At 38.9% G+C, this 13,332-nt stretch overlaps 1 protein-coding gene across 2 annotated transcripts in view; it reads left to right on the forward strand.

Annotated features, from left to right (window-relative positions):
- The window catches only part of LOC126187775 (nuclear valosin-containing protein-like), a 167,519-nt gene that overhangs the window by 80,487 nt on the left and 73,700 nt on the right, over nt 1-13,332 (forward strand). The window contains exons 5-7 of one of the 2 annotated variants that reach the window (XM_049929043.1): nt 2,656-2,830; nt 2,941-3,201; nt 5,878-6,012. In XM_049929043.1, coding sequence (XP_049785000.1) covers nt 2,656-2,830; nt 2,941-3,201; nt 5,878-6,012 — 571 coding nt within the window. Of the gene's footprint in view, nt 1-2,655; nt 2,831-2,916; nt 3,202-5,877; nt 6,013-13,332 lie in introns of both variants that reach the window. The other variant, XM_049929042.1, reaches the window with a different exon arrangement.

Raw genomic sequence — 13,332 nt, forward strand, 5'->3', positions numbered from 1 at the left:
TGAACGTGTACGCCAATCGCTGCACCGACGCTGTCAAGCATGTATCGCTCATGGTGGACGCAATTTTGAACACTTACTGTAAACATGACACTTGTCAACAACGATTTCAATAAAATCTTTCGTTTTCCTTTCGGCCGTTATTTCCCCTGTTTACGCCTCACCGCGTCACCTGGGACTATACATTCCTATACAATATATCCTTGTTACAATGTCCTGCACCTACCATTAAAGTTTGTACCATGAATTCGGGACCACCCTGTATACTTCTGTATGCATCCTCTTTGGTTTGAAGCTGGCACAGTACTTACAGTAGAATATCTTTGGCTTCCCTCTGACAACCATTCCACCATCCTTGCTACCCTCCCTGTTTTCCTTTCTCTGTTGCTTCATAACCTGGGTTGTGAGTAACTGAACCCACTTTCCCTTCTTCCCTTTCTTTCACCTCCCTCCTCCCTGATGAAGGAACAAAGTTCCGAAAGCTAGGAACGTAAATATTCTGTTCTGTTTTGTGTATCTATCGACTGTACTGAGCTGAGCTGAGGTAAGTACTGGCCAGCCCCTCTATCTCTTTGTTAGTATTTAATGCTTATTATCGTAAAGCAAATGCTCTTCGCCAGTTTAACAGAATTCCTGAAAATTACCCAAGTTTGCGCCTTATAAAGACTCGCTCTGGGATATTTTTAAAACAGTTTACAAATTTTATTGGTCAGAAAGTTCATCTTTTATAGGTCATTGATTTTGTTATTATAAGCAGTATCTATTAAAGTGTGCAGTACTAATTTGTGTGTACAACATGAGAATCCTGGGTTATTGACCACAGGCTGAATATTGTGTGTTAAAATTTAGTTATTGAAAATTTAATTATTTTTAATTATGGATGCTTGCCCATTAATGTGGATGTCAATAGATTCAGAAAAATCAGGCAGTTAGAAGTATATCAACAGATCACGGAAATTTACAGTAGTTTAGGTATAATTGGCACAGAAAGTTTCGACCAGGTGTAATTTTAATTAATATCTTTTAAACTAATTATGTTTGGGTTAATGTAAACGCTTTACTCAAGAGAGGAAAAATAGCACTTTAATCCAGAAGACGTGTTTCCTTCTGAATTTACCTATTAGCTCATGAGATTTTTCCTACACGTCAGTGTACAAAATTTTATAATTGCAATAACTTTTGATTGCTGTCATTTCTGACAAAACTGTTTAGCTCATTGCAACCAGGACAACAAACTGAATGATCTGAATAATAAAGTTTTGTTGTGGAATTTGTTTCTTCACTTAAGATAATGTGTGTACTATATAGTTAATGTAAGAACTTCAACGTGGGAATTCTGAAAGAAAGTTGGCAAAAATTTTATATACACGTTAATACATGAAATATAAGGGTGTACAAAGTGGGTTGGCAGGGGTCAGCCTTCTGTCACACACCTTCCCTCATTTAAAAAAGGCAAAATACAATTTGTCGGACTGCAATACATGCTTCCAGTTAGCTACTGTGTAGTTTCTTTGTTGTTTTGCCCATTGACAGGGTGGAGCTTTATATGCTCATGTGAGTAATGGTCTTTTCCGAGGCACTAGACTCCAAATATCCATTGCATACAGTTCCGTTCACACTTTTGCTCAAAAACTAATTGAGATGGATCTGAATTTAGTGATAACTTCGATTACTGTCTGGTTTGAAACCAGTTAACATTGACAAGGTGTGACTTTGCTTTCCAGCTATTGACAGTCTGTTAGGATCTTTTTATGATCACTATTTCTATGCTTGGCTGTGAGTGATACACTGTCTCATGTAAACATATTGTACAGTCTTGTGTTGTTGCAGTGACAAATTGAGCAACTTCATTCACTTGGGGTGACGGGTACGTCCCCAAGAACGATAGTTCCTTTTTACCAATCTGTCATGTCACCCACCTTAATATGCTGTTTTCATACAACTGACTGCCTGGTACATGTCCTACACTGATGGCAGCTCTCCAGAGTGAGCAGCGTGCTCTTTCAAGGGGGGACCAGTGTTCTGTCGGATGAGCTTAGTTTCATGGAATAGGTAGCTGACTAATCACAATCATGTGATTTAAATTCCTGGTTCCCCGTACCGTGCATGACACATTCAAACAAACAGTAACTTATGTTTTTAAGCGTTCTAAAAAAATTTGTAGGATTTTAGATTAGCTTCATATTGTAAATGCCTGTTGTATTTAGTACTAAATGTCACACAAAAGTAAAAAAATGAAAAACTGTAGCATAATAGTGAACTCATCCGTGCTTTTTGTCATAAAGGTATCAAAAGTACACAGCTAACAAAACTGTTCAAATTGTTTGGGCCACAAAACTACTTACAGGAATGGGGATATGTCATTCTGCTTGGTCTCAGGGCAAGTTGAACTCCTGATGTGGTGTAACAGATAACTACATCCAGTATAGCCTTTGGGCTAAACACTATATGCTGTAACACTGATGGAGAGCTGCATGCTAGTGACTAGATACATAGCTGTAACAATAGTACAATTCAGAACAGCTTACATTCTTAAAGTATAGCTGTTAGATAATGAGAAAGAGCTCATTTTCCTATTATTCCTTTCATTATTATTTTTAGTAATAATTTTTGTTTGCACAAGTTGTAATATTGATAGAAAATATTTATTTTTCACAGAAAGAGTATGTCGTCAAAGAGTGAAGACAACGAACTTATTAATATCAGCAGTGATGAAGATGAAAATAAAGTGGTAAAGAAAGAAAAAGTTCAAGCTAAAATTAAACAGCATGCTCCAATTACTGGTATAACTTTATCAGCAGTTCCAAAACCCCTTCTGTCTGATTCTCAGCTGGTAAGTTTTGTTATGTGCAGTTATTGTCTGTTTTATTTTTGTTTAAATCTTATTATTATGTATGAAGGTCTCCATTTTACTTACAGCAAACTGTGTCAAACATTTTTAAGTCAACAGAAATTTCAGTTTCACGAAGTGCACAACCTTTGAAGAAAAATCAAACGTCAGCTGAATCAAAAAATGTCCGTATTCAAAAGAATCAGTCACTTTCTACCAATCCACAAAATTCACACAGTATAGATAATACAAGGAAACGTAAGAATGAAGAGGAATTAAAAGCGGGGACACCACAGAGGAGAAAACGAGAATTCACCGTTCATGATTCCCAATACAACTTCTCGAGTTTAGGAGGTATCGGTAAGGTTCTGGAGGTAGGTGTTTGAATTAATTATGTTAAATTTTTATCAATTACATGTATATAGTGTCAATGTTTCTGCCTTTGATAACTTTAGACTAATAGAAAGAAATGGCTGAGAGGAAGTAACTATTAGCTGCTAATATTGTGGTCAATATAACCAATCATTAGGCCATATTTTCAGGAGCATATCAATTGTAATTGAAATATGTCAACAAATCGTAAATGGCCAGGCCAGTTTTATTTCATTCAGTTGCAATGAAAATTGTCACAAGTTCCCAGTTAGCATCTCTACAGCTCAAATTAAATAATTCTGTAATTGGCAGGAGGTAATGTTGCCCACGCACATGTGCAAAACACACAAGAAAAAACTAGGATTGGCTAATGGCTTGCCCCTACCATTGGACTGGACATGTCAGTTGCAAACTTAACTTTAATCGGAATATAACCACAAATTTTATAACAGTGAATTTGTTCAAACTTTCAGGCAAGAAGCCAGAAACATACTTCCAAATGGACCAATACTTGGAGTGGAGGAAAAGAATATTAATAACAAGACATTATAATCCCATTGATGGCCCACAACATTAATTTCACAGTTAGTTTACAGGATACTGCTCATAGCGGTTAGTTACCTCTGGGTGTTGTAAATATCTCTCAAGGTGTGAGGTTAGGACATGTATTATTGCCTGATGACATCCAATAAGCATAAAGTGGTACATTCATTTCGCGAATATTTTGCTGCTGATCTGAATTGTGTAGGGCGCTCCCAGTTTCTAAACTATACAGTTTTTATCTGGTACAGATCAGACGATCCTGTGGGTGAGAGGATTGGGTCAGTACTCAGTGGTTTGCAGGTGGTCAGTTGATATCGCAACTATAATGTTCCAGGTATATTTTAAAGTGGAGTATTTTGCTGATATTTCTGACATTGTCATTCAGTCCAAGCATTTCCCTTTCGTTTATCAGTTTTGGAGAGAACTAGTTGCCACTGTGACTTCAGCAGCATAAAATTGTCCACTCCGTTACTCTTCACAGTCTATCTTTTACCTTGCTCTCCTTCACAATCAGTGCACATTTTAAATTCTGAGATTTATGCATATGGATTTACACAGACCTTCGAAAAAATAAAAATCGCTTGTATCCATTCCACCAATGATAGTTTTGTGTTCGGCCACTAGAGAGCATCTGGGCCCTACATTTGTAGTTTGGCTATTGTGTTTTGACATGGTTGTCACTAGATATCATCTTTATTGTGTGCAGCTTTCGGTACCCAACAGAAAAACATGTGCTTTGAGTCTCTATCCTGCACTGCTGTTGCAGCAATGCTTTCAAAAAAGGATGGCTATGGTGATCCTGAGTTTGATGTTGAATTCAGAAGCTTAGAAAGTGAAGAAGAATGTGATGTTACTTCATTAGAGACTAAAAGTGACAACATTTTGTCAGTTGAATGACATGGGCTTGCCAGTGGTACAAGATAATTACACCCACTGTGCTTCAGCCAGCTCCTCGAAGATTTATGTTCACAGGAAATTGATGTGAAATGCATTGGTAGACTTCATAGCCATACAGGATGTAAAAAATGACTTCAAGTTGCGGGAGATTTTTGTCAGTCAAGTGCACCAGTGTACTCAGGAGTTTATTATAGATGACCTTCAAATTTTTGTAACTCATTATTTTGAGCTATAAAAACTATATTTATATGTCTGTCTGTAATGTCATTCATTATAGGATGTTTGCATTAATAAAAAAATATTGTTGTTTGGAACATAATTTTGAATAAAATTATGTTAGGGGGTTAAGATGTTACACTCAATCATGTGGCCATTCTGTGAGCTGCATCACAGTAGAAAACAAACACTAGCTAGTCAATTGTCAGTAATCATCAGTGTGCAGTTTCTGGGGAGTGTGTGTAGGAGCTTTATATGCATGGTAGTTCTTCTATATTACAACTTGATGCTTCTCCCTCATTGAAATTTCTCTCTGATATTAACAAGGATTGATGCCACCACTGTCAGTTTGTACAAACCACAATCTTGCAAAATGAGATTGGGTTATTGGCAATGATTTTGTTGGACTCTAAGGAAAACAAGTACTTCAGTTCATATATTTTTATTCACTGCTTATGTAAAGATTGTCATTTCTTTGCTTTAAGTTAATGTCTTTTAAGGAAGTGAATATCCTCACCTGCTCAATCATTTCCTGTCACTTTGTTTTAAAGATTCTTTTCCTTCTTCCGAAGTGATGAAAAAGTCCTTTTTAGAGGGTGGTTGTCAGTTTGTGATTGATGTAGTAAGTAAAATGTGTTTCCATTTTGTCGGACCATATCGGCTGTATGGCGAAATGGCTTCTCCATTTGTTTAGAGAGAAGCTCCCTTGATATTAAAGAAGTGAAAAGAGCATTCATTTAAGTCTGGCTGTTCCAACTGTGCCCCATGGGGGCAAGGGCCTTATTGCTCACCCCCACCATTGCACTCGCAAGAAGGCACAGCTAGACTACTGGCCAGCCAGCCTTATAGCACGTATTCTGCTCATGTGCGGGTCACTTTTTCAAGTACATATTCGGCTGTCACTTCGACAAATTCCATGTACAAGGGTGTGACACAGAGTTCCTAAAACATTTCAGATGTGACTAAATAAAATGAAATTATCGTGATTCTGTTACAGTTTTAATTTTCCAAATATTTTGCAGGAGGTGTGCAAGTTGCTGGTCCATATTCAACATCCTGAAATATACAAACGGATTGGAGTGACACCACCTCGAGGATTTCTTCTTCATGGGCCCCCAGGATGCGGAAAAACATTGCTGGCTCAAGCTATTGCTGGTGTAAGTGTTCTAATGTTTCTTTTTACTGATAATATTGATATGGTTTTTCACTGAACTATTTAATGTAAGAAACATGTCCTTCCTTATTTATTCCATGTGAAAATAAAAAGTTAACATTAAACTTATGAACAGCAGAAGAGAAGTATACATTTAGCTGTCACTGAATTGGAATAAATTAGAACATGGCTAACAGGCATTCAGATGTGCAAACATTTTTTAATTGCTGGCATTTTAAATATAGAGGAAAATTTGAAGGAGTTACTTCTGCTTAAGGGCGTATAAGCTATTATTTTGCTATTGCGTTTTAGGTGTTATGCCCCTGTCAATCACAAATATTCAGTCTCGTGCCACAGCTCCAATATAAGTAATTGTTCCCTTGTAGGGATCAGTTTGAAGCAATGCAGGAGGACAACTGTGATCATGGACAACATTAACTGTGGTGTTCAGTGCAGCTTGAAGTAAAGAGCTGTATTTCTCAGACACCTCTGTCATCATCTCCATCTTTCGTATCCTTATTGTAGGTGGATTGCTCTCTATCTGGGGGCTGAGTGACCTTCCCCTCTTCCCGAACCTACTCCTTTCTTCATGAAGAAGGAACCAACAGTACTGGAAACATTTAAAGGAGTCTGTTGGCAGTATTGTATTTAAAAAATCAACCCCTAAAGGTGAATACAGGTCAGCCAATCTGATTATTTCTAATAAACTATTTTCCTATCTTAAAAATATGGTTCGGGTTGTTGTTGTTATGATTGCTTATAAAATTAAATAGCATTTATGGTCAATATTCTCACAAAATATTGTTATTTTTTATATAATTAAAGCTTAAAAATCATTAAATATCAAGATTTGGTTGCGTAATCGAGAATACTCTGTAACTGGGTGATGCTCTCATGACATCACAGGCTAGGAAGAAAGACAAAGCTATACACGTGGTACATGAGTATAAGCCGAAGTTACGTACTTTTTCGGCAAACAGTTTAGTTATTTAGTGATAGAAAACGCACTTACAACCTAAGTAACAATTGAAAGGAATTTCGTGAATGCTGATAGTGCAAAACTAGCAAAAGCTGAAGCATTAATGCACCACCCATTTAGAGTGGCAATGTGTGCAACAATGGACATTCTTCTCCCTGCAACATTGTTAAACTCCCTCAAAACTAAGGAATTGTAGAACATTTGTAAAGGGGGACCGTACATTATAACTAGATTGTTGACTATCAGCCATGAACTACAAACAAAAACAAAGTGAAATTATTCTGGACAAACTGTAGTGCTGATTTGCTAGTAGAAGACACTTACCAGAGAGACTGTGGTCAGTAGGTGCTCGGTGGTACAATGGATAGTGCAGCTGACGAGAAGTTATGAGGTCATGTGTTAGAGTCCTGGTAGGGTCATATATTTTTGACAGTTGTATGCAAAATATGAGAATAGCAGTAGCAATAACTGAGTCTAGTAGTTCTTTCGATATTGGGATATTTTATATACAGCATCAAATTAATCTTGGTCTGAGTAATGGACAACAGAGGATAAATACATTATTTTACTTTATGAACAAACAATTCTCTTTATTGGAGAGCATTGCTAGTGGTGACAATATCACCATAATCCCATAGTACAACAAGGTGTAGAACGATTAGGTTTTATTTACAGAGAGATATAAAGCATCTACAGCATGCGGATAACATAAATGTAAGGGCTGTTATGTTTGTGAGTGTGAACTAACATCAATGTCCAAAGCAGATTTACTTCATCTTTATGTAAAATGATGAAACTTTGTTTCTAATAAGGTTAAAACTGTGTGGTCACATTAACCAGAAAATATCTTTTTGAAAGCGGTGTGTGTGTGTGTGTGTGTGTGTGTGTGTGTGTGTGTGTGTGTGTGTGTGTGTGAAGTGAAGTGAAGTGAAGTGAAGTGATTGCAAATGTAAACGCATGTAAACACCAAGGATTAATATTCTGTTTCTGATTGGTGTGATGAAGTTTCGTAATCGTGATTTGGTTTCCATTTGAGAGGACTGTAAAGTCGTTTTACAAGCAAGTTAGAATATTCATTCAGACTGGATTCAAACCAGCAATCTGTAATCATCATCTTATAAAATTCAATGATCTACCACTGTAACAGGTAAGCTACCAGACAATTTAGGTAGATTCGGCTAAAACAACAATTTTCACTAAGTGTTTAATTTTGTTTAGTGACATTATCCTTCCTTGTAACAGTGGGAAAACATGTCTTGTAAATTAATGTCCACTTCACAATGCAACACATTTTTTATTAAGTTCACGAGCTTGTGTATTGACATAATGGCAATTTTTGGGCACCTTATACACATCTTCTCTTTCTCTGGAACACTCAAAAACAACTTTTCAGAAGTTTTTATAGATATATTTGTACAGTATGGTACTGGATACCATTTGTAATCCAATTTCTGAAACATTAATTCCAAAACAAGACATCACTGTGATTAAGCTTTATGACAGCAGGAACAGCACACTAGCCAGTGATGCCACAGGTATCACATGACTCGAATGGAGCGTTTTAGCGGGTTTTCAAATTATTTGAATTTCATTTCAATTTTATAAAAGAATACCGAAATTAAAGAGGAAAAAAAAAAGCCTGTTAAGAGCATAAAATGACATAATTAACCATTTAAGACAATTTCCAGAAAACAGTAAAATACCCTATTTTGTCCTTCTGATAGAACTAAAATGTTATTCTGTCTGGTGTGACAGTGTGAAACATTCATGGTATTTCCAAAACAACAAGGAGGGTTTGGCCAGAAGTGTACGGATATGTTAATGTGAGAAGTGTCACATTTCATTTTTTTAATTGTCTGTCAGAATAATAATTATATGCAATAGGAAAAAGGGGAAAAATAATGTGTTCTGCAGTGAATACTTCTGGTTTAGGAGTATTTGTGCCTTAGAAGCAATGATAAATTTATTATTGTGGAAACAAAAACACAAAAAACTTGTTAGACGTACAAACAATGGTAAAGTGGATTAATGCATCAAATCTTGTGAAAAACAAAGTTTTAGTGCTGAGGCAAGTAATTTGTGATGCATACATGATCTTTAGGCGCTTTAAAAGTGGAAAAAAAAAATAATCAACTTCAAATAGGTGTCTGGTTCGTCACCACTGCTACTTCACTAAGGCTTCAAACAGCCAAGAGGAAATATTTAGACCCTGGCCAAAACTCAAGATTTGAAAATGGATTCCAGAACAAAAGTTTCAAAGTTTCCTAAAAGAGCTATTAAGTAAGCCAGTTGTCTTCCATAAATTTCCATATAAATGGAAAATAATCTGGTTTCATATTTGAAGACAGCTGTTCATTTATTATAATAGTTTATAACAAACTCTATCTGCAGTAATTCTGGCAGAATTGAATAGCCAAGTATGTGCTGCTGCCAATTCAATTTTGTATAAAAAGTGATCATGCTCAGCGAGAGAGAAGTTAAAAGGAGTAACTATTGCCAGTCACTGTCAAAGTAATTCGTGTATAATATTTGGCCTTCGAAGATCTAGCGGTTCTCTCGAACCATAAAAAAGATCCGATTCACTCTCTATAAAAACTCCAAGAAGCTGCAGCCAAAACTTGATCAGGTGATTCGATGTCAAGTGTGTCATATGTCTGTACGCAAGATTTCCACACTCCTAAACATCCCTGGGTCCACTGTTTTCGATGTGATAGTGAAGTGGAATCGTGAAGGGACACTTACAGCACAAAAGCGTACACGCTGACCTCGTCTGTTGACTTACAGAGACTGCCGACAGTTGAAGAGGGTCGTAATGTGTAATAGGTGGACATCTAGCCTAACCATCACACAGGAATTCCAAACTGCATCAGGATCCGCTGCAAGTACTATGACTATTAGGCAGGAATTGAGAAAACTTGGATTTTGTGGTCAAGCGACTGCTCATAAGCCACACATCACGCCGGTAATTGCCAAATGACACCTCCCTTAGTGTAAGGAGCATAAACATTGGACGATTGAACAGTTAAAAAACATTGTGTGCAGCTACGAATCACGGTACACAATGTGGCGATCCAATGGCAGGCTGTGGTATGGTAAACGCTCAGTGAACATCTGCCAGCGTGTGATGTGCCAACAGTAAAATTCTGAGGCAGTGGTGTTATGGATTTGGTCGTGTTTTTCATGGAGGGGGCTGGCACCCCTTGTTGTTTTGCATGGCACTATCACAGCACAGGCCTACATCGATGTTTTAAGCACCTTCTTGCTTCCAACTGTTGAAGAGCAATTCAGGGATGGTGATTGCATCTTTCAACATCATCGAGCTCCTGTTCATAATGCACGGCCTGTGGCGGAGTGGTTACATGACAATAACAGCCCTATAATGGACTGGTCTGCACAGAGTCCTGACCTGAATCCTATAGAACACTTTCGGGATGTTTTGGAACACTGACTTCGTGCCAGGCCTCACCAACAGATATCGATGTCTGCTCAGTGCAGCACTCCATGAAGGATGGGCTGCCATTCCCTAAGAAATCTTCCAGCACCTGGTTGATCATATGCCTGCGAGAGTGGAAGCTGTCATCAAGGCTAAGAGTCGGCCTACACGATGTTGAATTCCAGCATTACCGGTGAAGGGTGCCACGAACTTGTAAGTCAGTCAGCCAGGTGTCTGGATACTTTTGATCACATAGTGTAGCTAGAGGGATTCATAAACCTTCGGAAGATTAAATTGTGAAGCAGAAATAGAATCTCTAAATTACAAAAAGCCTACAGAATCTCTTGGAACAGACTGATTATCTCTGAATGCAAAACAAAAACACTAAAATACAGTAATAAAACTATAAGCATCACAGACATAGAAAACCTAACTAATTGGTAGCAAACCACCATTTCATTACACCAAAAAGCAAAAAAGAAAATTTCTGAGAACATTTTTTGCCCCTGTCTGTGTAAGTGGAATTTGTGTGGAAAGTAAATCTCAGGAATTACAGCACCATGCTGAGCAAGTCTGCACTTTCAGGAAGAGAAAAGTGAAATTAATGGTTATATTTCACAATGAGTGATGACAGGCTGGTTGTCTAACTCATTAGCTAAATCAAGTTCAGAGAGGTGCTTAAAACTGAAAGAGATAATTAGGGAACCAACATCATAGGTGGTGTTGTACAGGATATCGCCTCCACAATTGTACAGAGTAATCAAATTGTAGGCAGACCAAGAACTGGATCCAAAAGAACCTGGACAGAACATCAGAAGAGAGAATTTCAGTGAGAAAATGAAGAGTTAACCGTTAATAATAATAATAATAATAATAATAATAATAAGTTGGTTCAGGACAGAACTACAGAAGCCTCGGACAAGCGCCATCATGGTCGGGGACGACGCTTGAACCCTATGCCCGCCCACAATGGTAACGACACTGCTAGCCAACTGGAAAATGATTTAAATCCAAATAGAGGTGTTTTGCAGGATATGCTTCCTGGTCAGATGAAGTTAACCGACACCTCATGTTCTGTTATTACCAAGCAACAAACCTAGGAGCCAACACAACTGGATACAGATCACAAGTATACACAACATTTATTATCAGATACCCAGAATTAAAATTTTTAACAGAACAACGACTAGCTGATCAGATCCGTGTAATAATCAAAAATAACAGGATACCCCAGTCAGAATTAGAAAACATCAAACAACAAGTACAACAATTACTGGAACAAAATAATGTGCAATCAGAAGAAGACGAAAATACAGTAATGGACTCAAACATCCCAGAGCAAACAAACAAAGGACAACACGTATCAATTAAACAATCAGAGGAAAACGAAATCTTAAGACAGCCACCAGAACAAGCACAAATAGAACACGAAGTGACACACATGTTAGATATAGAAGAAAAATTTCAGCTGACATATATAGAATACAAAGACACAAATACAGACATTAGACCATTCTTGCATAGATCGCCAAATAACCCACAAGTCTAAACAACAATAAAAACTATCAACACAATCATACACAACAAAATAAATGAAAACACAACTATGGAAGAGTTACAACTACTGGTTTATATAGGAGTGCTCACTACACTAAATATACACACTAGGCAGAGATCAGAACCAACCAACACACAGAAGAAACCCACAAAACCAGCATGGCAACACAGGCTACAGATCATAACAGAAAAACTGAGAAAAGACATCGGACAGCTAACACAGTTCATAAGAAATGAAATGTCAGAAGAAAAAAAACGAAAAAGGTTAGGTAAAATCTCACAACAAGAAGCGATAGAGCAATTAGATGAAAAGAAGCAGAAATTACAAGCATTGGCCAAATGACTTAGAAGATACAAAAAAAAAGTGAAAATACACTCCTGGAAATGGAAAAAAGAACGCATTGACACCGGTGTGTCAGACCCACCATACTTGCTCCGGACACTACGAGAGGGCTGTACAAGCAATGATCACGCGCACGGCACAGCGGACACACCAGGAACCGCGGTGTTGGCCGTCGAATGGCGCTAGCTGCGCAGCATTTGTGCACCGCCGCCGTCAGTGTCAGCCAGTTTGCCGTGGCATACGGAGCTCCATCGCAGTCTTTAACACTGGTAGCATGCCGCGACAGCGTGGACGTGAACCGTATGTGCAGTTGACGGACTTTGAGCGAGGGCGTATAGTGGGCATGCGGGAGGCCGGGTGGACGTACCGCCGAATTGCTCAACACGTGGGGCGTGAGGTCTCCACAGTACATCGATGTTGTCGCCAGTGGTCGGCGGAAGGTGCACGTGCCCGTTGACCTGGGACCGGACCGCAGCGACGCACGGATGCACGCCAAGACCGTAGGATCCTACGCAGTGCCGTAGGGGACCGCACCGCCACTTCCCAGCAAATTAGGGACACTGTTGCTCCTGGGGTATCGGCGAGGACCATTCGCAACCGTCTCCATGAAGCTGGGCTACGGTCCCGCACACCGTTAGGCCGTCATCCGCTCACGCCCCAACATCGTGCAGCCCGCCTCCAGTGGTGTCGCGACAGGCGTGAATGGAGGGACGAATGGAGACGTTTCATCTTCAGCGATGAGAGTCGCTTCTGCCTTGGTGCCAATGATGGTCGTATGCGTGTTTGGCGCCGTGCAGGTGAGCGCCACAATCAGGACTGCATACGACCGAGGCACACGGGGCCAACACCCGGCATCATGGTGTGGGGAGCGATCTCCTACACTGCCCGTACACCACTGGTGATCGTCGAGGGGACACTGAATAGTGCACGGTACATCCAAACCGTCATCGAACCCATCGTTCTACCATTCCTAGACCGGCAAGGGAACTTGCTGTTCCAACAGGACAATGCA

Source organism: Schistocerca cancellata, chromosome 5, assembly GCF_023864275.1.
Source record: "Schistocerca cancellata isolate TAMUIC-IGC-003103 chromosome 5, iqSchCanc2.1, whole genome shotgun sequence".
NCBI lineage: Eukaryota > Metazoa > Arthropoda > Insecta > Orthoptera > Acrididae > Schistocerca > Schistocerca cancellata.